The sequence below is a fragment of the Labeo rohita genome, chromosome 5, assembly GCF_022985175.1.
Source record: "Labeo rohita strain BAU-BD-2019 chromosome 5, IGBB_LRoh.1.0, whole genome shotgun sequence".
Lineage (NCBI taxonomy): Eukaryota > Metazoa > Chordata > Actinopteri > Cypriniformes > Cyprinidae > Labeo > Labeo rohita.
The window spans coordinates 26,236,359-26,261,137 of NC_066873.1; the positions used below are offsets into that span (position 1 = coordinate 26,236,359).

Here is a 24,779-nt window from a genome sequence, read left to right on the forward strand (position 1 = left end):
TGTATGCTCTAATCATCAAAATTAAAACAAAAAAATAAATAAATAAGCTACAATAAAAAAAATGAACTTTTTCATTATATTCTAATTTTTTTGAGATGCACCTGTATATTCACAGTAAGAAATTTACAAAATATCTTCATAGAACATGATCTTTACTTAATATCCTAATGATTTTTGGCATTAAACAAAAATCAATAATTCTAACTCATACAATGTATTGTAGGCTATTGCTGCAACTATATCCGTGGTACTTTATGTGGCTTTTGTGGTCTAGGGTCACATACTAAAGTGTGATTACAGCATCAGTTGTTAAATAAATATGCAACTTATCTGAATAACTTTTAACAGGTTCTAGCTTTGAACATTTTGAGCACTCAAGCTGTGATGGGCTGACAGAGATGTAGCTGCACGCACTGAAGTGTTATTAACAAGGTCTATTAAAAATTCATTTCACAGTCATACAGTTATTACCTCATGCCTGATGTGACGCCCTGGTTGACAACATTGCTCTAAGCTCATCGTTAACGCCTCTTGCTAGCTGCCTTTGTGTCTAAAATTACTGAAGGGAATCACCTTTATACAGACATCTCAGCAGAAACATGTGAGGGCGGTGATTTACTAGTTGGCAACCACAGAATTTTTATTAGTAATTATAAGCAATTAAATATTGGGGTAGTTTATATTAAAAAGGCAATTTCAATACACTTCAAAATATGAAACTTTCAAAAACAGCAGAACAAAGAGGGTGTGTTCACAAGCAATGAATCTGAGCAGAGAGTACAGCTACCAAACCTCATCTGCAAAAAACAGGATGTTTTGTCATTGGTGATGATTTCATTTCCACCACATAGGAATTTCTGAACCTTCTGGAAATATTTTATACCACATGAGAGTGAAAACACAGATTTTGCACCACTACAGTAATGTTACTCTTATTCATATCATAAATATTATATCAGTTTAGTTATAATATATAGGTTGCTGATATATAAACTGATGTTTTATGAACAAAGGATGTTATTCGGTGCTATCAGTTATTATAAAAGCAGATTCTGTAAACAGAATCTTAAGAATAAGCGGATCATTTAGACTCAGTAATGCAATATTTATCTATTGTGTTAAACAAAAGAGCTGCCAGATGTTTCTGTAGCTCAGCTAGTACCACATATGCTAATGTTTAGACACAGAAGACCAAGCCAGCAAGATGTTATTGTCTACGTGACACACAAAACATGTTGATTTCCAGAAATTACCCTTTAGATAATGAAAGCCAGATGCTGCAATTGCGCAAAAAGAGAGGAATGACGACTCACTCTGGGAAGAAAATTACAATCCTTTCTCCAGCAGACAACACAGGCGCTCAGATGGGTGGTCTGCAGCTCTCTGCATCCTTCTCTCCTCCTCCTCCTGCGCTGTCCTTTCTTCAGCCTGCAGACAGAATGAGGACTTACAATGACATCAGCATTGATAGTGAGCTCTGTCATATAAATATTCACCTTTCCTGCCAGATTATTTGGGTTATACAGGGCAGCTGATTGAAGCAATATTCCAGGGGCTGTCTGAGGACAAAGGGAGGATGGAGACGAAGGGTGGGGGGTTGGGGGCACGTGGGGAGTGGTGATTAAGATGAACGAGATGAACAGAGCTCCGAGCATGAAGGTAACATCGAGTAGCCATTCCTCAGCATGCTTAAACAACGCCTGGGGCTCTGGGAGCTAAATATGGATCCTTGAAAATTTAAAGACGCAGTTTCTATCCTTAAGTGATGGAGGCATGGATATATAACTCAGCTTGAGAACTACGCTACCATGTTGTTGTTTTAAATGTTGAAATAATAAAAAAAAATAAAAGTTGAAAAAGAGCTGAGCTGTTTATTTTTAGACTCTGCTTTCTGAAATTGAAATAAAGATAAATGTAGAAATAAGGATAAATAAAACAAAACATTATACATATAAAACATATAAGATGAATGAATGCACGCCACCAGTCAAAAGTTTTTGAACAGTAAGACTTTTAATGTTTTTTAAAGAAGTTTCTTCTGCTCACCAAGCCTGCATTTATTTGATCCAAAGTACAGCAAAAACAAAATTCTGAAAAAAAAAAAAAAAAATTGAAATATTTTTACTGTTTAAAATAACTGCTTTCTATATGAATATAGTTTCAAATATAATTTATTCCTGTGATTTCAAAGCTGAATTTTAGCAGCATTACTCCAGTCACATGATCCTTCAAAAATTATTAGAATATTCTGATTTGCTGTTAAAACAAACAAACACTGTTTCATTACTATTTTGCTGAAAACAGCTGAGTAGAATTCAGAATAGAATTCAGAATCTGAGTAGAGGTTTCTTCGATGAATAGAAAGTTCAGAAGAACAACACTTATCTGAAATAGAAATATTTTGTAACATTATAAATGACTTTATCATCACTTTTCATCAATTTAAAGCATTCTTGCTAAATAAAAGTATCACTTTTTTCATAACTTCTTCCATGCTGATATAATGTTACAAAAGCTTTTTATTTAAAAACAAATGCTGATCTTTGCATCTTTCCATTTATCAAATACTCCAGAAAAAAAAATACACAACTGTTTAAAATATTGATAATAATATCAACATATTAGAATGATTTCTGAAGGATCATTTGACACTGAAGACTGCAGTAATGATGCTAAAAATTTAGCTTTGATCACAGGAATAAATTACATTTTAAAATATATTCAAATAGAAAACATATATTTTAAATATTAAAAATATTTCAAAATGTACTGTTTTTGCTGTATTTTGGATCAAATAAATGCAGGCTTGGTGAGGAGAAGAGACTTCTTTAAAAAAAAACATTAAAAATCATACTGTTCAAAACCTTTTGACTGGAAGTGTATATATATATATATATATATATATATAGAGCACATAAATAAAATAAAATAAATGATAAATAAATAAATGATAAACGTAAACTAAAATTTGAGATGAAAACATAAACAAAAAAGCTAAATATAAATATTAGTAAATTTTAAAATACTATATAAATAATTGAAGAATAACACTGGTTATATTGTCAATGTCCAGTGCAAGTAAATAAACAATTCATTCTTTTTTATTTTAAAGAAATCATTTAAAATAATCTTTTCAGTGTTAACAAGTGTGGGCATGGGTTTAGGTTTCACAGAAAAAAAGCATTTAAGTTTATAACTGGATCAAACTAGTCACGAGTGTAATCCAATCCACCTCTTTCCTAAGTAATCAAAGAGCACCAACATGACAGATTCTAAATTCCGTTTGGATGCTGTCATGTTCCTGTCTCCACAGAAATCCATGTTAGAATGGGATATAAAGATCTGAAATCGACTGAATTATTTGAATTGAAACTTTTTTAAAATATAACTAAATACAAAAATGTGCGCAGGGTTGCGGAGTTGCGCATTAATTTGACTAGAAACACCAGCGACCGGAAATATAAAGTATCTTTCCGTTCTGAGGCGGACAAGACTTCCACGTTCAAAAAAAAGGTGGATATATGTGAGGATATATATATGAAAAAGACAATTCTAGGAACCACAATATGGTCACAGAAGTGTATATAAAACAATAAATTAAAGAATTGGACACTGTGAAGAAAGAACAGGCTTTATTTCTATTTGTCAAATCAGACAGATCGTAACATTTAAATCACTTAAGTTAAAAAGACATTACATCAGAAGTTACCTTAAAATTTTAAGTTCCTGCAACAAAATATGTAACAGACAACGTTGTCCTATACACAACTCAGCAATTCTGCACAATTCTGACCTGCTTATGAGAAAAGAACACATCCATAAATAAAAACTGTTATGTTTTATTATGTACAAAGAATACACTTGAAAAGACTTAAGCATTCTATTAGCATTTCTAACACATCTGATACGCCTCATTGCACATTCCCTTAGAAATGTAGTTTAGTTATGTTAGTTTCATTTGGGGCTGTGATGCTACATCATTAAAACACTGTAACATATAAATGATGCAGCTTTTAACTGACCACACATCAAGCAGTTGAGTAAGTAGTTATGTATTTGCCTGTCTGAGGAAATTGAGAAAATTTTGAAGACCATTTAATACTGAACAAATATAGTAGCTTGCGCAACCAACTCTGTGTCAGAGTTGGGGCACTGAAATGGGGATATGTGGGAAAGACTCACTTCCTTTGATTGGGACACAGCATGAAGCTATGCCAAAAAAAAAAAAGAGGATTTAAAGTGCGTTAAAAGAAAACGTAATATTAACAGCTGAAAAACAAACACATCCTGAGCTTATAATATTGAATATTATCTTACATTGTGTGATGATAGTCAATTTCAGTAGCACTGAGTAAACAGTCCTAGATTGAAGAAATTTTTACTACCAACATGAAAAGGCAAAGTCACCTATAACATCACAGCCTGCAGCTACTTCAAATTTTGAATGCCTGAATTATAACCTCCAAAGCAAACATGTGGGCACCAACTTTATTATCTGCAATATCAAAGCTTATCCCTCTTATAGTTCCCAAAAAATGAATGGCTAGCGTGAACATGAACATTTGATTGTTTGGTATTAGCAGACGGAAATTGTTTTTATAGATCACGGAGGTAGGAAGTGAGTCGCAACATAAACAGAACTCACTTTGATGTGAAACAGTTTAAGCCTTCACCACAACTATGATTCATTTTAAAAACTCAAAGTGCCAACATGCTTGATTTCATCACGATTTAGTGTGAATTATTGTGATATAGTGGAGTTGGGTGGCAGGGAAAGCTTTTTTGAACATGCAGGTACTAAGTTCAAGCCTTGTTTTGCCTAGGTAGACGAGCCCTAACAAAGACTGAATGTGTCCTGCGTGATGCATTATTTACCTCTGCAATATTGAGAAAGGCTAACATTACTGCCCTTAGCCCCACTGACAAGAGAAACAAACATATCACCAGCGCACATGAATGAAGCTTGTTCGTGAAAAATGTTTACGTGTGCCTGATAACAGACTTATTGACTTAATAAATAAGACCCTTTCCTACACTAGGAGAGCTCTGTCAGAGATAGCAGATCCACAGAAATGCTCACAAAGTGCTTGTGAGACAGAAATGTAAGCGCAGTGCGTAACGGTCATCCACACGTGGGTCTTCGGTACCTACGGCAGAGCAAAGAAACAAAGAAAACCTATCAATAACAACTGAATGTTTCATGCATTATTAAATATGATTATTTTATAAATGGAAGCTTTGTGTCCTCTAGGATGAGTTTACAGGAAAAAAGTAACATTATTTATACTTTTCCTTCAAAATCATCTTAGGGGACAAAAAAAAAAACTTGTGTTAAAAATTCTATTTAAAAAAATCATTGTAATTTTAAAGTATAGTATGACAGCGTTTTAGTGCCACGGCAAAAAAAAAAAAAAAAAAAAAAAAAAAAAAAAAAAAAAAAAAAAAAAAACGTATTATTTCAAGAATATTATGAGAATAAAGCTGAAATATTACAAGAATAAAGTTGAAATACTACGAGAATAATGTCGAAATATTGTGAGAATAAAGTCAAAACAGTATGAGAATAAAGTCTAAATATTTTGAAAATAAAGTCGAAATATCACGAGAATACAGTCGAAATATTACGAGTATAAAGTTGAATAATTTTGAGAATAAAGTTGAAATATTACGAGAATAAAGTCAAAATATTTTGAGAAAAGTCAAAATATTATGAGAATAAAGTCAAAATATTATGAGAATAAAGTCAAATTATTTTAAGAATAAAGTCGAAATATTTCAAGAATAAAGTCGAAATATTACAAGAGAAAAGTCAAAATATTTTGAAAACAGTCAAAATATTTTGAGAACAAAGTCAAAATATTATGAGAATAAAGTTGAAATATTACATGAATAAAGTCGAAATATTATGAGAATGAAGTTGAAATATTATGAGAACAAAGTCGAAATATTACGAAAATAAAGTCGAAATATTATGAGAATAAAGTTGAAATATTATGAGAACAAAGTCGAAATATTACGAAAATAAAGTCGAAATATTATGAGAACAAAGTCAAAATATTATGAGAATAAAGTTGAAATATTACAGGAATAAAGTCGAAATATTATGAGAATGAAGTTGAAATATTATGAGAACAAAGTCGAAATATTACGAAAATAAAGTCGAAATATTATGAGAATAAAGTTGAAATATTATGAGAACAAAGTCGAAATATTACGAAAATAAAGTCGAAATATTATGAGAATAAAGTTGAAATATTATGAGAACAAAGTCGAAATATTACGAAAATAAAGTCGAAATATTATGAGAATAAAGTTGAAATATTATGAGAACAAAGTCGAAATATTATTCGAAAATAAAGTCGAAATATTATGAGAACAAAGTCAAAATATTATGAGAATAAAGTTGAAATATTACAGGAATAAAGTCGAAATATTATGAGAATGAAGTTGAAATATTATGAGAACAAAGTCGAAATATTACGAAAATAAAGTCGAAATATTATGAGAATAAAGTTGAAATATTATGAGAACAAAGTCGAAATATTACGAGAATAAAGTTGAAATATTACGAGAAAAAAGTCAAATAACATTTCGACTTTACTCTTGTAATATTTCGACTTTACTCTCGTAATACTTTGACTTTATTCTCAAAACATTTCAACTTTATTCTCGTAATATTTCGACTTTTTCTCGAAACATTTTGCCTTTACTCTTGTAATACTTCGACTTTACTCTCGTAATACTTTGACTTTATTCTCAAAACATTTCAACTTTATTCCTGTAATATTTTGACTTCTTCTCGAAACATTTCGACTTTACTCTCGTAATACTTTGACTTTATTCTCAAAACATTTCAACTTTATTCCCGTAATATTTTGACTTTTTCTCGAAACATTTTGACTTTACTCTTGTAATATTTCGACTTTACTCTCGAAACATTTTGACTTTACTCTCGAAACATTTTGACTTTACTCTCGAAACATTTTGACTTTACTCTCGAAACATTTCGACTTCTTCTCGAAACATTTTGACTTTACTCTTGTAATATTTCGACTTTACTCTCAAAACATTTTGACTTTACTCTCGACTTTACTTTTGACTCTCTCGAAACATTTTGACTTTACTCTCGAAACATTTCGACTTTACTCTCGAAACATTTCGACTTTACTCTCGAAACATTTCGACTTTACTCTCGAAACATTTCGACTTTACTCTCGTAATACTTTGACTTTATTCTCAAAACATTTCGACTTTAGTCTCGTAATATTTTGACTTTTTCTCGAAACATTTCGACTTTACTCTCTCGAAACATTTTGACTTTACTTTACTCTCGTAATACTTTGACTTTATTCTCGAAACATTTCGACTTTACTCTCGAAACATTTCGACTTTACTCTCGAAACATTTTGACTTTACTCTCGTAATACTTTGACTTTATTCTCGAAACATTTTGACTTTACTCTTGTAATATTTCGACTTTACTCTCGTAATACTTTGACTTTATTCTCAAAACATTTCGACTTTAGTCTCGTAATATCTTGACTTTTTCTCGAAACATTTCGACTTTACTCTCGAAACATTTTGACTTTACTCTCGAAACATTTCGACTTCTTCTCGAAACATTTCGACTTCTTCTCGAAACATTTCGACTTTACTCTTGTAATATTTCGACTTTACTCTCGTAATACTTTGACTTTATTCTCAAAACATTTCGACTTTAGTCTCGTAATATTTTGACTTTTCTCGAAACATTTCGACTTTACTCTCGAAACATTTCGACTTTACTCTCGAAACATTTTGACTTTACTCTCGTAATACTTTGACTTTATTCTCGAAACATTTCGACTTTACTCTCGAAACATTTCGACTTTACTCTCGTAATACTTTGACTTTATTCTCGAAACATTTTGACTTTACTCTTGTAATATTTCGACTTTACTCTCATAATACTTTGACTTTATTCTCAAAACATTTCGACTTTACTCTCGAAACATTTTGACTTTACTCTCGTAATACTTTGACTTTATTCTCAAAACATTTCGACTTTAGTCTCGTAATATCTTGACTTTTTCTCGAAACATTTTGACTTTACTCTACTTTGACTTTAATATTTTGAATATCTTGACTTTATTCTCAAAACATTTCGACTTTAGTCTCGTAATATCTTGACTTTTTCTCGAAACATTTCGACTTTACTCTCGAAACATTTTGACTTTACTCTCGTAATACTTTGACTTTATTCTCAAAACATTTCGACTTTAGTCTCGTAATATCTTGACTTTTTCTCGAAACATTTCGACTTTACTCTCGAAACATTTTGACTTTACTCTCGTAATACTTTGACTTTATTCTCAAAACATTTCGACTTTACTCTCGTAATATCTTTGACTTTATTCTCGAAACATTTTGACTTTACTCTCGACTTTACTTTATTCTCAAAACATTTTGACTTTACTCTCGTAATATTTTGACTTTATTCTCGAAACATTTTGACTTTACTCTTGTAATATTTCGACTTTACTCTCAAAACATTTCAACTTTTTCTCGAAATATTTTGACTTTACTCTTGTAATATTTTGACTTTACTCTCGAAACATTTCGACTTTATTCTCGTAATATTTCAACATTATTCTCGAAACATTTCGACTTCAAGTAGTCAAAAATACCCCTATAACTGAAGATTTACTGTAACTCTCTAATGACACACACATACACACAAGGGTGATGCATTTGTTTCGTGATGAATCAGCTTGTTTGCACCATACCAGTCTGTACCATACACTGATGACACATGCCTGGTATTAATGATGCTACAGCTTTCCGCAGAAATAACTTTACTTTCTGAAACAAGAGGATGTATAAAAGGGTTTCCCCTTAATTTCACACAGGTAAACCTGAAGAGCAGATGTAATACAATGCTTTAACTACACCCATTCTATAACATCCAAAACCCAAAAAGTGGCTAAATACTTGTATTCATTTTGAACAACATATCTTTTTTTGACTTATATTACAACCTAACAAAGTTTTGTGAAATTTATTTTGTTTGAAAAGCATGTTTGTGCTATTTGTTTCAAATAAATGATACTCGGTTTGACATTTTATTTTAGAATGCGAAGAAATTCACTACCGTTCATTCAAATAATTTTAAAATGCTGACTTATCATTATCAAGTTGAAAACAGTTGTGCTGCCTAATATTTTTGTAGGAACCAATATCAAGGTTCTTTGATAAATAAATAAATAGTTTACGGGACAGTAAGATTCAACAAATTACCTCATATATATATATATATATATATATATAGGTAATTTGTTGAATCTTACTGTCCCGTAAACTTTCAGACAGTAGTACACATAACACATACATACAAGTGTGGTTTAGTGTTTAAACGCTTTTTTTGTGATTACTCTATGTCTTACCATTTCAGAGGGCTCTTGTCTCTGCTTCTATCTTTCTCTCACCATGCATGTCAGTGTCTGGGGGGCTGATGGTTTGCCGCACTGCAATCTCTGGCCCACCGCCATAAATACTTAACAAGTACTGCCACGTTTCTTCAGATATTTGCCCGTAGTCTGCTCCTGCAAAGCCAAGCCATAGAAAATGAACTATATACAAACACACACACACATGTGCGAGTCAGACAAAGTTTTGAAACACAAGATGAGTCACAGACATGTCAATCTGATGCATGCACACACAGTTTATACCTTGTTTAAGCTGGATATGTCCGCCTTTCATTACTGCAATCTTGCTGTTGTCAATAGGGCCTGGCGGCTCTAAACCAGCAGAGAGAGAGGGAGAGGGAGGGAGAGATGAGAAAAATAATGACCTTTCCAGTGCATAAGCAAACATTCGCTTGAAAATACAGAGGGTGGTCTTGGCAGAGCTAACAAGAAATCTCACCATTGGTTGAGTCGATGTTGCTTTATCAGGCTGGTTAAAACACTTTTTGTGTGCAAGGTTTTAAATATGTTTTAGAACCACATCGTTTACTATTTTTCGGGGAGTACTGTAACATCAGAAAATGTAGCTAAATGTTTTCCTCAAAAACTTTAATTTCTTTCTGACTAAAGAAAGAAAGACATGAACATCTTGGATGACATATATTATGACATATGTCAAATATTCTAGCCAAATAAGTCAATGGATTTTTTTTTTCAAAGTATCTTTGTGTAAAGAAAAAAGAAAGTCATACAGATTTGTAATGACATGAGGGTGAGTAAATGACGACAAAATTTTTAACCATCAAGTCAGCATGTCCCGAAAAATTGTGATTATCTTTTATTCCCTATTATGACGCAAATATGAACGAAAGTACATCCTAAAATAAATAAATAAATAAATAAAAATACTGTGAGACATTTGTCTCACATCAGGAACTGATTGAACAGTTGTCTTTTGCTTCTTATTGCTGGAAGGCAGGGACTGCAACTTGTTTGCCCACTGGGCAACCTAATTACCCAGTCCTCACGCTCACATCAATAGAAATGAGACATCATTGCATGGGCGTAGAATTAGGGGGAACGCCAGGGACGTGTCCCTATCAATATCCAGTGACTGCTAAACTGTCCCAAGCAATAATTTTGATCAAACAATTAAATATATGTATATGTTTTTGTAATTTCGGTCCCCAACATTGTCAAAAGCAAACCTATGCCCTTGCATCATCCTTGCATCATTGTAAGAGCGAGGGGATGTTATTGTTTTTGATTAAAGATTACCAGGGCACACAAATAAAAAGATTATATAATAAATACTTATATTTTCCATAAAACATACAAACTGTCAATGCTGATTTCACTTTGTTCAAATACAAATAGAACATGTCACAATGGTCGCACAATATAACCAGACACTAAGGGTGTTTTCACACTTGAGTCCTCTTTAAAAGAACCGAACCCAGACCAAGAAGTGGACAAAGTGAAAAGGACCCAGTTTTCTTTATGTTCACACTGTCAGTGTTCCTGAAAGAGGACTCAGATCCATTTTTGGTCCACTTAAGCAGTAACTGGTAGCTTGTAGCTTTTTGGAGCGGAAAAGGCACTGATGAAAGTGAGATTTTCTTTCTCAGATGTTTACGTTCAATTGAGACAAAACCAACTGTTTATATGTGAACCATGGGTGTTTTAACAGTTTAAACACAATTACATAGTTTGAAAGCGGTTAAAATGAAAATAAACAAGTGTACGTTGTGAGGGAATAACTTGTAGAGATCTTTCATTATGAACAGCTGATTTATACGGAGACATCTGATGGACCAAACACTACATCATAATGCGCGAATGGAAAAATCAAGTGAGCCCGGGCCAATTTGTGTTCACAATGCATGTTTTTAGCAAATCGAACTTTTAGCCGAGAGTGAACCGTACTCAGACCACCTCCCGAGATGGTCTCGGTTCGGTTCTGAGGGGTCTGAGATCGCTTGGAGTGTTTACATATGGACCAAAAATCATGCGAACCACGCTCAGACCCCTGAAAAGGACCAGGAGTGAAAACACCCTTATATAATATACACCTCCCACAGCCCAGTGACCTAAATACCACAGATTACATTATTTATTTGGCTGCATATTTTCTCAGTTAAAAAAATAAACAGTATCATATGTTTGAAGAAATGTGCATTACTCTGTTTGTATGAGACTCTACCATTGTCTTTGCCCTTGACAAAGTTCTCCCATTCTCTGAACCACTGCATGCTGATACACAGGATGACTGTAGGCGCTTCTTCAGCTTGAAATTCCTTATTTAACTATAGACAGAGAGAGAAAGACAAACAGAGAGAGAGATATGAGGATCATCAAACTCACTCAAACCAATCTCAGCACTTCACAATTTTACCAAGTTTCAAACAGGACCTCCAGATTTTTCCAAAGCTTTAAAACATATCTTACTCACATCTAGAGATGCATTTCACAGATGCTGCACTCCTGATATGACTGCAAGGCAGATCACACCCTTGATCTGTCCAACATGCAGTCTGTTTTTCATCAGTTCTCTGGCTTTTACGAGCACCAAACACTTCCAAGAACATTATGCTCCTTCCAGAAGGAGTTTCCACACCATGTTACATAAAAATGCTGTGTATCTGAAGATATAACCTAGAAGAACGGTATTTAAATTCGCTTCCTCCCTGTCTGTGATTCACAGTGAGTGTTGTGATAGTAAGTACCATCTCTTTGTATACTTTTAAGTGAGCAACAAAAGTTGGCAACACTCAAGCAGGCACTAATTAGTCTACATTTGAAGAAATTTGTTCACCTTGATGAAGGTGTCTATCTCCAGTTTCCGCCGTTTGGCTAAAGTCTCGATCTCTACTTGGCAGATGGCACACACGTATAAGTGATTCACAGCTGGGCCTCCCCCAAACCTGTGAAAAATATTTCGAAACATGAAGAATCGTTCAAAGTATGGCCAGTGGAAGAGCAAACACATAACTCAACAATGTTTACACTGCACTGCAGATGGAGTTCCTTACACATGACATCAACTGAACCAACATGAACCAACTGAACTCCATATGCATTTTGTTAGCTCAGGGTTGGACTGAGGTTTTGTTGACTTCACCAGATCAAAAGCTTAAAAGTCATCCCATATTTCACTAAGATGCTAAATGTCCTGAGAACTTCAAAACGAGGTCAAAAATGTACGTCACTATGCATGACTCACCTGTTGTAGAGGTATTCCCAAACATTTTGGGGAAGGATCACAACCAGATCATCCACATAATGGTACTTAGTAGGAGGGATTCCTGTATAAAATCACACCCGAGTTAAGTTTTTACTGCTTACAGTAAGTAAAAAGAGTAAAATCCACTTATGTGCACATTATGAGGAGATATACTAGGCTAAAAATTAACTAGTGGTCATAACTGCCAAAAGTGGATTATTTTCTTGCAGCAAATCGAGTAGCTCACTGCTCACTTGTAATACAATGTCAGTGGTTATTAACCAGGGAACTCCACTAGGGGGCCTTGGCAAATTTCCAAGAAGGGCCCAATAAGTTTTAAAAATACTTATATTTAGTTATATTAGCTTAAACTTAAATTAAAATACTGAAAATGAAGATGTACAACAATAAACTGACATTATATTTTTGAGTTGTTTATTTTATTACAGCAGAAGTATCAGAGGTATATTTCAGTTTCAGATAGGACGGTCTTTGAGTGTTGTCTCAGAGGAAGAAATGTTGAGAACCACTGCTGTATGTGAAAAACCTTGTGAGTAATCACATGTAGCTCTAGTGAAGGGAAAAAACAAACTTCAACCATCCAAGATAAACTTCTTCTGGGAAATTTTCCATTAAGGGAAAAAAAGTTGTAAAAAGATGTGTGAGTTCTGGCAGGCTCAAATCTTTACTTGCAGGCAAATGTGAAGAAACACAAACATTTACAGCATAACATTGTGTGTCTTTGATTTGCTACTTTTATGTCACTTATGTCAGGCAAATAAAAAGTAAATAAGTCCAGCCTATCCATCTTGTGATTTAAACTGTCATCAACCACATGCTGTAGCCAGAAAAACCATTTACTTACTAGCTAATCTGTACTTGCACTCAGCTCTTTATTCTTGCACAGTAATCACAGCCAAGTGTAAAAAAAAAACATGATTATCATTATAGTGGAAAGTTTATGACACAGCAAGTCTCAGCAGTGCCCCTACAACACCCCCCTAAACTCTTCTGAGCTTGTTGTAACACAAACCTTGATGTAAGCAAATTAATATTTCATAAAAAAAAAAATCCATTCTAGATAAATCTGGATAAATAAATCTGTTCTGATGAACATTCTGCCATTAATTACTTTGTTTCAACATGTTCTTCTCTTTCGTGTAAGTTCTCAGATTTCATCAAGAATATCTTAATTTGTGTTCCGAAGATGAACAAAGGTCTTACAAGTTTGGAATGACATTAGGGAGAGTTATTAAGGACAGAATGTTCATTTTTGGGTGAACTATCCCTCTAAACTGGTCCATTTTGAAGGAGTTTCAGATATAAATGAGTGTATTTGTGTATGACTGTACCTCCATGCTGACAGAGGAAGGTGTGGTTGGTGATGGGTCCGGGCTCAGTGAATGTGTTGAACTTGTTGAGCCATTCTCTGGAGATGTAGAATTGCAGCAGACTCGGCTCCTTTAAATTAGCCAGCGCGACGACCTTCTGTCTCTCTCTCACAGATTCCTCACTGCTCTTCCTGAAATAAATTGACATATAATTACAATAATTTCGCTTTCACTCCATGTCATAAAACAAACACCAATATTATACACATTCTTGGAATCAATCCAAATTAATTTTTGTATTTTGCTGGTGATTCATTATGGTGCACGGCAAGCCGTGTGATGCCAGCACGGCAGCTTCTATGAAGGGGCAACTTACTTCATGCAGAATTTTAAAAAAGGATATTATTAAGCTACTGATATATTATTAGGCTACTGATACATTGCACATTGCACAACTAGTGCATGACAAGCAATTTGTGGTAATTTTTTATTAATTTTTTTTTATATATATATAAAATGACTGATCGTTTCGCTAGATAAGACCCTTCTTCCTCAGCTGTGATCATTTAGAGCCCTTTGAAGCTGCATTTAAACTGCAATTTGGACCTTCAACCCATTGGCTCCCATTAAAGTCCACTCTATGGAGAAAAATCCTGGAATGTTTTCCTCAAAAACAAAAAAAGACATGAACATTTTGGATACCATGGGGGTGAGTAAATTATCAGGAAATGTTTATTTTGGAAGTGAACTAATGCTTCAAAGGTGAGACAGATCTTTTTTCTGTATTATGATGTACATCTGAGTGAAAAGAATTATTGGGGGAAAAAAAAAAAAAAAAAAAAAAAAAGTAATACGATCCATTAGCTAGTAGATTGGACCGAGACAGATCTGAATACTGAATACAAGACTGCAAATGTAAGAAAAGGGGCAAGGTTTAGACAGATTAAATGACTGGAAAGAATGATAGGAAAAATTGTTATAATATCTTAAAGGAAAAGTTCACTTCCAGAAGAAAAAATACAGAAAATTCACTCACTCCCTTGTCATCCAAGATGTTAATGTCTTTCTTTAGTTGTAAAACAATTATGTTTTTTGAGAAAAACATCTCAGGAATTATCTTCATATAGTGGACTTCTATGGTGCCCCCGAGTTTGAACTTCCAAAATGTAGTTTAAATGCAGCTTCAAAGGGCTCTAAACAATCCCAGCTGAGGATGAAGGGTCTTATCTCGCAAAATGATCAGTTATTTTCTATTAAAAAATAAATAAATAAATAAAAATAACAATTTATATACTTTTTAACCTCAAATGCTCATCTTGTATAGCTCTGCGTGTATTTCGGTTCATGACAGTTAGGGTAGGTCAACAAACTCCCATCTCAATTTTTCTTCCAACTTCAAAATTGTCCTAAATCGCTGTTTTACCTGTTTTTGTTAAGGGTGTTTGATCTCTTTTGCATGTTCACTTTGTAAGCACTGGGTCAGTACTTCTACAGTGACGTATGTTTTGAAGTTGGAGGAGAAATCAGGAGAGATCAGAGTTTGTCTCGAAGCAGAACACAGAGTTCACTCAGTGCTAAACAAGACGAGCATTTGAGGTTAAAAGGTATATAAATTGTCTATTTTTTTAAGGAAATAACTGATTGTTTGCTAGATAAGGCCCTTCTTCCTCAGCTTAGAGCCCTCTGAAGCTGCACTGAAACTGCATTTTGAAAATTCAAATCCGGGGGCACCATGGAAGTCCACTATCCTGAAATGTCTTCCTCAAAAAAACATAATTTCTTTAGAACTTATGAAAGAAAGACATGAACATCTTGGATGACAAGGGGGTGAGTCAATTATCTGTAAATTATTGCTCTGGAAGTGAACTTCTCCTTTAAAAAGATGCATTTCCTAAAAACATGAGATTCTCTTTCACCCTAATCTTCATGACGAAAAACATTACTGAGTGTGTCATTTACAACCACTGCAAGGTCAAAAAAAGAAGTGTACCTGTAGAAGAGAACATACGCTTCAGCGTTCTGCACTACTGTCTCGTGCACTTCTGTTACATACTGATCGTCAAACTCGTACCACTGTCCATTGATCACATTCTGACAGTACGCTATGTAGTGACCACCTGTCCAACAGAAAAAAAAAAAAACATTATTTCGCTCAAATAAAACTATCATCTGGGAAAAGCGCCAGTGAAATGTCAGTTCACATCCCAAAATCTCAAAGCTCCTGCTACATTTCGCAATATTACATAGAAGAAACTTACTCCCAGCAGTGCCGTGATGACAGATGACAGACAGTAGGTCGTAGGTAGTAATCTGAGAAGGGCTCTCCTTAGCCAAGAAGGGCTTAAGATCCAAACCCTCCAATGGGAATGACACATGGCTATTTATCTTGAATGAGTACATGACTTCATGCCTGAAACGCTTCAGGTGAATGCACAATATCTGAAAAGGAAACATACTCAGTAGGAATACAAGATCTGTTGAAATGTAAATTTAGTATGTAACGCGGTATGTTGATCTAAATGGGGGGTACTTACTTCTGGCAGACGTAGAACTTTACAGTATTTTACACCATTTCTCAATCTGGGAAACAGAGTAAATGAGGTCATGCTTCATCATCTAAACATGTAAACCACAGCTACAGTATGAATTTGGCTGTAAAACCATAAGTACTATTTAGAGTATTAAATTAAATATTATTGAATTAAATATTTACACAGCATAGTAACCACTAAATTGTTTTTTTACATTTCCCCCTAAGAAATCTTACTTTTTACATCGTTCACAGCTGTACATGTTGTCTCCTGTTTGGCACAAAGAAAATAAACATCAACCGAGGGTTGACAAGCAGTGGAAAAAAGAATATTCTTTTTTTTTTCCCCATCTTACCCATATAATTCATAACTGCACATTCAGAAATGTCAAACATGATGCACTTACCTTTCAGCTCATCAGCAGCGAAGAAGGCTGCCAGGCAGTCCTCCAGTGTTACCATTGGGCCCCAAAACCAACTGGGAATACAGGACACTACAAACCTGCATAAACATACATTTATATTAAAAGATCAGTGTTTGTTTTCAGGCCAGTTACATTGTTTTCCATTCAGCTTTTAGTAAACATTCGACCGTTCAAAAAGTGACAGTAAAAACTTGTTTTTAAAGGAATGGTTCACCTAAATATGAAAATTCTGTCATTAATTACTCACCCTCTTGTCGTTCCAATCCTGTAAGACCTTTGTTTATCTTCGGAACACAAATGAAGATATTTTTGATGAAATCCGAGAGCTTTCTGACCCTGCATAGACAGCAATGCAACTGACATGATCAAGGCCCAGAAAGGTAGTAAGGACATCAGTAAAATAGTCCGTGTGACGTGTTGTGAAGTCGAAGAGAAGAAATTGTTGAGTAAAGTCATTATTTTTGTTTTCTTTGCACACACAAAGTATTCTCATAGTGTCATAAATTTAAGATTGAACCACTGAAGGCACATGGACTATTTTAACAATGTCTTTACTACCTTTCTGAGCCTTGAATGGTGTATTTGCATTGCTGTCTATGCAGGGTCAGAAAGTGCTCAGATTTCATCAAAAATATCTTAATTTATGTTATAAAGATGAAGGAAGCTCTTACAGGTTTGGAATGACATAAGGGCAACCAAATCCAAATTGTCTTCATCATTTTCTGCTCTATCACTCTCTCACTTTCGTATAGATTCCATGATGTAAGAGATCCAGCCCTGGGCGGCATAGCCATCTGTGCAGACACCAGCTTTAACAGGAGCACTCTGGTGAATGGAGGAATGGAGTTTGGCCAAATCCTCTTTACCCGGAATAGGCAAAGAGAGGTCCTGAAAGGTCTCCACGGTTGTTGAAACCTACAGAAGCAGATATCTTCTTTGAAACACTGCTCTTTCTGCAGTCTCACACATACTGTTTCCTTAAAAGATATCCTTCGACAGTTATATAACATTTGGTTGATGTTATATGAACGCTGTTTGTGCAGCTATACATTGCAGTATTCTTCAAGAAGTGATCTGAATTGAAAGTGGAGCTTCTCAGAAAGTACATGGAGCATTATACATTATCTTGCCGTTTTTAATGCATTTTTAAAGGAGAAATTCACTTTCGGAACAAAACAGATAATTTACAGATAATTTACTCACCCCCTTGTCATCCAAGATGTTTGTGTCTTTCTGTCTTCAGTCAATAAGAAATTATGTTTCTTGAGGAAAAAATTCAGGAATTATCTCCATATAATGGACTTAAATGGTGCCCCCAAGTTTAAACTTCCAAAATGCATTTTCAATGCAGCTTTAAATGGCTCTAAACACTCCCAGCCAAGGAAGAAGGGTCTAATCTAGCAAAACGATCTGTCATTGTCTAAACAAATTGACAATTTACATACTTTTTAACCACAAATGCTCGTCTTGTCTGAGTCTGAGTGAACTCCGAACTCCGAACTTTTCCGGTTCAATACGGTCAAGACAGTTAGGGCATCTCGTTTTCTTCCCCAACTTCAAAATCGTCCTACATCACTGCGGAAGTACCAACCTGGTGTTTACAAAGTAAACATGCATAGAAGATCAAGTGGCCTTTACGAAAAAAGGTAACACAGCTAAGGATGATTTTGACGTTGAAGAAGAAAATGAGACAGGAGTTTTTCGACATACCCTAACTGTACTGACTCGGATTACGCAGACTACGCATGCGCATTGCAGAAACGAGACAAGACAAGCATTTGAGGTTAAAAAAGTATATAAATTGTTAATTTGTTTTGAAAATGACCGATCGTTTTGCTAGATAAGACCCTTCTTCATCGGCTGGGATCATTTAAAGCCATTTGAAGCTGCATTTAAACTGCGTTTTGGAAGTTCAAACTTGGGGGCACCACTGAATATGGAGAACATTCCTGAAATGTTTTCTTCAAGGAACATAATTTCTTATCGACTGAAGAAAGAAAGACATGAACATCTTGGATGACAAAGGGGTGAGTAAATTATCTGTAAATTTTAGCTCTGGAAGTGAACTTGATGACTTTTGCAGAGCTAATTTTGACAAGGTAAAAAGGGTGGTGTTTTACACAACCATTCAGAATTTTTAACCAAAGTATATTATAGACTTTTCATTAAGACCCTAAAGAATCATATCAACTTGTGGAAAATGGGCATCCGATGACCGCTTTAAGTGTAATGAATGTAATTTGATGCTTGGTGCCCTCTAGAGACAGAAAAACTCCTTGCATCCTTCCTCACCCGGTCACAAGTCAAACACTGAACGAGACTCAGAATGGATCCGTCAAAAATATCTGAAATAACACTCCGGAAACGGGACTGCTTCTTCTTCTTGGTGCTTAGGAGCATCTGAGCTGTAGGACAAACCATCATGATGGTTATTCAGCGCAAAGCAAAATGCTATTTTTTACCTCAATGTTGTATTTAGCTATATGAGAGAAGCAGACCTTTCTTGAACGTATAAGTGGGTCCAGCTCTGAGGGGGCTGGATCTTGGTGGGCTGCTGGAGAGTCTGGAGTGGAGTTCCTGCACATTGTGAGTGGGGCTACAGGGACGAGAGGACGAACAATGCATGGAAACTTCATTATCAGGTTCTGCAAGAAAAAGAAGGATCAGGAAGTGAGAAGATTTATATAGATTTTAGATGCCTCTCACATTCATAAATGACTAAACATAAACTACCTTTAAATGGTTTGGAGTGAGAAGGATTGATACTTTCAAGCAGCAAATATGCATTACATTAAGCAGCAAAAAAGACTATATTTCTATTTTAAATAATTGTTGTTATTTTTAGCTTTCTACTCATTAAAGAAAAATAATAAGCAGCACAACTGAAGATTTTTTTTAATTTCTGAAGGATCATGTGACACTGAAGACTACAGCTATAGCTGCTGAAAATTCAGCTTTGCCGTCACAGGAATACATTTTAAATATATTATTGTTTTTCTCTTTCTACAGAAAGAGAATTCTTTTAAAAACACATACACAAAAATCTTACAAACCCCAAATATTTGGTAGTTTACGACTATAAGAACATCACACCTGTATTTCCTGGTGCCGGTATAGTTGTGGTTGTAGTTGTTGCTTCTGTTTCTCTCTCTGCCTGCCCCTCTTGTGCAGCCGTGTCCACATCTGCATCCTCATCCATTTCCCGTGTCCTCTCTTCTCCTCTTCTCTCCTTCAGTCTCTCCTTCTCCGAGATTCCTCCGCTTCCTCTCACTCCGACACATTCATCTTGGATGAGAAGCTCTGCTTCTCCTCCTGCCCTCTCTCCATCTCCTCTCTCGCTTCCCGATCCAGAGTCACATGACAGGAACTCATCTTCAGAGGGGCTTCGGTCTCCATCAACATGATTACGGTTGTCAAGGTTGTGGTCAGGCTCGACATCTAAGATTGCACCACTGCAGTCAGACAAAGGCTCCTTCAGCTCCTCATGAAGTTGGTCCATCAGACATCGCAAAAACTCCTGAGTGTCCTAACAAAATGACAGAAGCAAGGAGTGTGCACTTCACCAAAAAAAAGAGGGCTTTTGTGATAATATTACATTCTTAAAAGGCTGCATGGTAATCTTCATATCAGAGTTGTTACTGTTAACTAAAACGATTACAAATTGTTTTTGATAACTGAAATAAAACATAAATGTTAGACAAAAATATGTATACTTAAAAAAAATGAAATTTAGAAATACCTTGGCAGCTAATTAGAATAAAATCTTATATGTTCATATTGAAGTACTAAAATTATTGAACCTACAACTGAAATAAAAAAACAAGTTAAATTTATTAAAAAAATAAAAAATAAAAAAGGCACCTAACAAAAAACCCCAAAACTTAAATGTATACTTAAAACTATGAATAATTACTATAATAGTATATAAATAATACTAAATAACACTGCTTCACATACCTGTTGAGCATAGCCACGAAACATGGGGTTCACCAGTTTGATTCCATGAAACAGACTAGTGGGTACAACATAACTTGGCCTTGACAGATCCAAAAAGAAACCAGTGATAAAATTCAAATAATTTGGACCAAGCTCAAGATAAAGATTAAGTTTGCTAGAACTAGCCAGGTCTAGATTAAGAGTTTTAACAAGTCAGCGCTTGTTACCGTTTCTTGTGCCAGAGCTCAGAGATAAGCTTCTGATAGCTTTTACACAACGCCGGCTTCTTATCCGTACGGACCAAGCCACTGCAATCCAGGAAAAACTGAGTCAAAGGAGGACTGGAGAGAACAAGAGAAATAAACAGGAAAACCAATGTCAATTTAAGAGGCTGGATGCACCAAACTGAAAAATAAATCAGTGAAAATCAGTCACGTTTCCACTTTGTGTTGTCTGAGTTATACTTATTTAGGCTTTACAAGTTGTGAGCTCACCAGTTGGACAGAGCTTGCAATGCAGCATTCATGTAACAGGAGTTCCCAATGTTCTTCATCCCTGTGAGACCTTTGGAGTGTAGAACAGAATCTTAGTCAATGCACATAACCATTGTTAATGAGATCCAATTTAATTCAGCTTGCTTCCTTCCATTGGGCCTTATCATATTAAGAAAACAGAAAAAGAAACAGGTTATTTGTCCATACAGACATTATTCAATCTGCTCATTTAAAATGTTGTATAAGTAGGACATGAAAAGTTACTGAAAAGGTCTTTTGAAAAATCCATACTGACTGACCACTACTGTGAATACTTGAGGTCAGTTCAATTTTTTATTAAAGAAATCAACTTAGCAAGGATGCATACAGTAAATTCTTTTGAATTTTATATTCATCAAAACATCTTGAAAACAATATCACGGTTTTCACAAAATTTTTCATCATTGATAAGAGTAAGAAATGTTTCTTGAGTGCCAAATCAGTTTCTTGAGTTTCAAATGTTTCTTAAACACCAAATCAGACAAATCAGCTTTGCCATTGCAGAAATAAATTGCATTTTACGATAAATTAAAATAGAAAATGGTATTAATATTTCAAAATATTGCTGTTTGTACTTAAATTCGTTTTGTTTTTGTAAACAGTACAGTAAAGTAAAGTCTAGGGCTACTTCCACACTGCACATCTGCACATCCTATGGGCTCAATTCAGATTCTTCCTCAGATCCAATTTTTTTTTGTATAGCTGTTCACACTGTTGTTTTAAACGTGGCCAATATCAGATTTACAGTGAGAACAGATCATGGTCCTGAAGTGACTCGCATGTGCAAAAAAATGATACGAACAGGGTTTCCAGGTTTTCACAAAGTTGCATAAATTCCGCCATGACTGTGTCCCCAACACTGTGGCCGCATTGCAAAACATCTGACCTGTATCGGATTAAATACCACAGTGGAAGTGGCAGAAATCGGAACTGAAAAGATCAGACTCTATGTGGTTTGTGCTGTTCACACTGTCACAACAAAAACTGATCTGAGTCACATGTCAGCAAAAATTGGATTTGGGATGCATTTGCCTGCAGTGTGAGCCCCGTGGCTTGTTCACTGCGAGCCTGCTACGTTCACACTGCAAGCCTTAGCGCTCAATTCTGATTTTTTCCTCAGATTTGATTTTTTTGTATAGCTGTTCACATTGTTGTTTTAAATGTGGCCAATTTACAGTGTGAACAGATCATGGTTCTGAAGTGACTCACATGCGTAAAAACCTGGAACCCTGTTCGTATCGTTCTTTCACACAAAATCCACCCAACTGCTTCTCAAAACTAGTCTAAAACTAGCCCAACCATGTTCAGGGGGTAAATATCGCATTAGTGGGGTCGCAGCAACCCACAAAGTTGAAAAACAACCCAAGGCAACAGTGGAAAAAGTAGCCTAATTCCGTGGGGAATCTGAAAATTTGGTAACACTTGTGCAGCACGCTGTCATACGAAACACGAAAGACATAAAGTAAGCAATTATGTGTTTATTTATAGTGTGATCTGCTGCAGAAGCCAGCAAAATTATGCACAAGCAATATGAAAGATAAAGACAAGGATGTGACAAAAGACAGCAGAGTTTTGAAACTCCTATGATACGAGCCCTCATGTTTTGCTTGTATATAGAGTTGTCACTGTAATACTTGCGAGCTCTGACACATCACACTTCCACTGATTACTTTTCACAACTGTCTTGATAACTTTGTCCGTAAGTGGAGGTTGACCAATATTGGATTTTACAGATACCGATAACTAGGTTGGACCACACTGGCCGATACCGATTAATCGTCCGATAGTTTTTCAAATGGATACTGACAGAAAATAAATAGTGCGCTACTTTAAAAAAAAAAAAAAAAAAAAAAAAAAAAAAAAAAGTAGCCTACTGAACCATACTTTGTACATGAATAAAAATATTCATATTAATTATATATTGATCATATGGCATGAACTGGAACTGAAAGGATCAGATTGCATGCGGTTTGAACTGTTCACACTGTCATGACAAAAACAGATCTTGTAAAATGTGAGACAAAAAAAATCATATTTGCCTGCAGTGTGAGGTGGCTTGAAAAGGTTGAGAATTGAAAAGCCATGCAATGTGTGCTAGCTTCCTCTTAACATAATTATACCTCTGGGTTTGAGCTCATCCTCCTCAGATTCTGAGCCTTCTTCATCCGCCACTGCGATAGGCACTGCTTTTAACGGGTGACATGTTGTCTGGGGAAGAGGATCCTTTAGGCATGAAAAACAAGATAATTAAGTTTCTTCTATTATACATGTGCTCTGAAAATTATTGTGCCTAAATGAGATTTTCAGACTGATATTAATAATGCAGGAGATACAGCCAGCTTCAAACAGAAAGTAGCATCTTAAACATGTTTACACAGAAGTGAGCTTGATATTTCAAACATTTTAATGACTTAATAATTACCTGTTCATGTGGTTTGCATCGGTGAGCTAATGATACAGGAGTAGCAGGCTTTGGTTCCAGAAACACCTCCCTTTCACAGACATAACACCACACCCTGAATGTGGTTAAGTTTACTGTCAGATTGTGTTTTTTGGCCTGGATAAAAGCAAAAAGATGCACACATGTACAAAAGAACAAGAAAAACCGATACTGATAATAACTGAATAGAACAAATATTCAGTCCACAGAATGGATTGAATAACTGAACGAAAAAGAATGTCACCTGTGCATGTATAGTACTGTGATCAGAATATGATTCTCCACAGCCTACATAGGGACAGTCAGACTGTGGGAAAAGCAGGACATAAAGTGTAACGAATATGCATTTAAAGAAATATCCTAGCATAAAAAAATGCATTCTGCTTATCTAACATGTTTGTTTGGGAAAAGGCTCCTCACCTGTAGACATGCCCAGAGGTTGGGTCCACCTACTCCACATGATTGACATGTGCCCTTGAGTAAAAACAAACGGTTGAAATTCAATACGCACAACTCATGACACATTTAAGACTTAAATATCAGCAAAAGCAATTCTAACCTTTGATTTCTGAATCAGTTCCTCCTTAGTAACTTCACCAATAGAGTCCAAGTGAGGACAAAGATCCCCGCTGTCAGTCATCTTGATTTTCACCTCACTCTATTACAATGCACAAAGAACACAAAGAACTACTGGTACAGCTCTACACAGCATCAAGACAATAAACATAAACTAAACGAAATCAACTACTCAGCTTTGTGTTTTAAAAAAATCCTATGACTTTCTTTCCATGGTGAACAAAATGAAAACAGCTCAGTCACTATTCACTTTCATTCTATGCAAAACATTCTGTGCAACATCTATTTGTGCTCCACGGAAGACAGAAAACCACACAGGTCTGAAAAAACATCAGGGTA

General features: G+C 35.1%; 1 protein-coding gene across 4 annotated transcripts in view; it reads right to left on the reverse strand.

The window, feature by feature from the left end:
* usp20 (ubiquitin specific peptidase 20) overlaps window positions 1-24,779 on the reverse strand; it is a 30,051-nt gene that overhangs the window by 4,302 nt on the left and 970 nt on the right. For 2 of the 4 annotated variants that reach the window (XR_007827863.1, XR_007827862.1), the window contains exons 2-25: window positions 24,424-24,522; window positions 24,285-24,338; window positions 24,109-24,171; window positions 23,847-23,981; window positions 23,545-23,647; window positions 21,386-21,455; window positions 21,119-21,232; window positions 20,913-20,991; window positions 20,049-20,481; window positions 19,454-19,600; window positions 19,248-19,360; window positions 17,698-17,870; window positions 16,938-17,032; window positions 16,768-16,801; window positions 16,535-16,580; window positions 16,259-16,439; window positions 15,991-16,117; window positions 14,022-14,191; window positions 12,670-12,751; window positions 12,262-12,370; window positions 11,629-11,752; window positions 9,711-9,779; window positions 9,423-9,581; window positions 1,314-1,428 (exon numbers count right to left, since the gene is read on the reverse strand). Coding sequence is in view for 2 of the 4 variants with exons in the window: in XM_051111234.1 (XP_050967191.1) it covers window positions 9,427-9,581; window positions 9,711-9,779; window positions 11,629-11,752; window positions 12,262-12,370; window positions 12,670-12,751; window positions 14,022-14,191; window positions 15,991-16,117; window positions 16,259-16,439; window positions 16,535-16,580; window positions 16,768-16,801; window positions 16,938-17,032; window positions 17,698-17,870; window positions 19,248-19,360; window positions 19,454-19,600; window positions 20,049-20,481; window positions 20,913-20,991; window positions 21,119-21,232; window positions 21,386-21,455; window positions 23,545-23,647; window positions 23,847-23,981; window positions 24,109-24,171; window positions 24,285-24,338; window positions 24,424-24,504 (2,757 nt within the window). In the remaining 2 variants the exon portion in view is untranslated. Of the gene's footprint in view, window positions 1-1,313; window positions 1,429-3,617; window positions 5,148-9,422; window positions 9,582-9,710; window positions 9,780-11,628; window positions 11,753-12,261; window positions 12,371-12,669; window positions 12,752-14,021; window positions 14,192-15,990; window positions 16,118-16,258; window positions 16,440-16,534; window positions 16,581-16,767; window positions 16,802-16,937; window positions 17,033-17,697; window positions 17,871-19,247; window positions 19,361-19,453; window positions 19,601-20,048; window positions 20,482-20,912; window positions 20,992-21,118; window positions 21,233-21,385; window positions 21,456-23,544; window positions 23,648-23,846; window positions 23,982-24,108; window positions 24,172-24,284; window positions 24,339-24,423; window positions 24,523-24,779 lie in introns of those variants that run through there. The other 2 variants (XM_051111235.1, XM_051111234.1) reach the window with 2 other exon arrangements.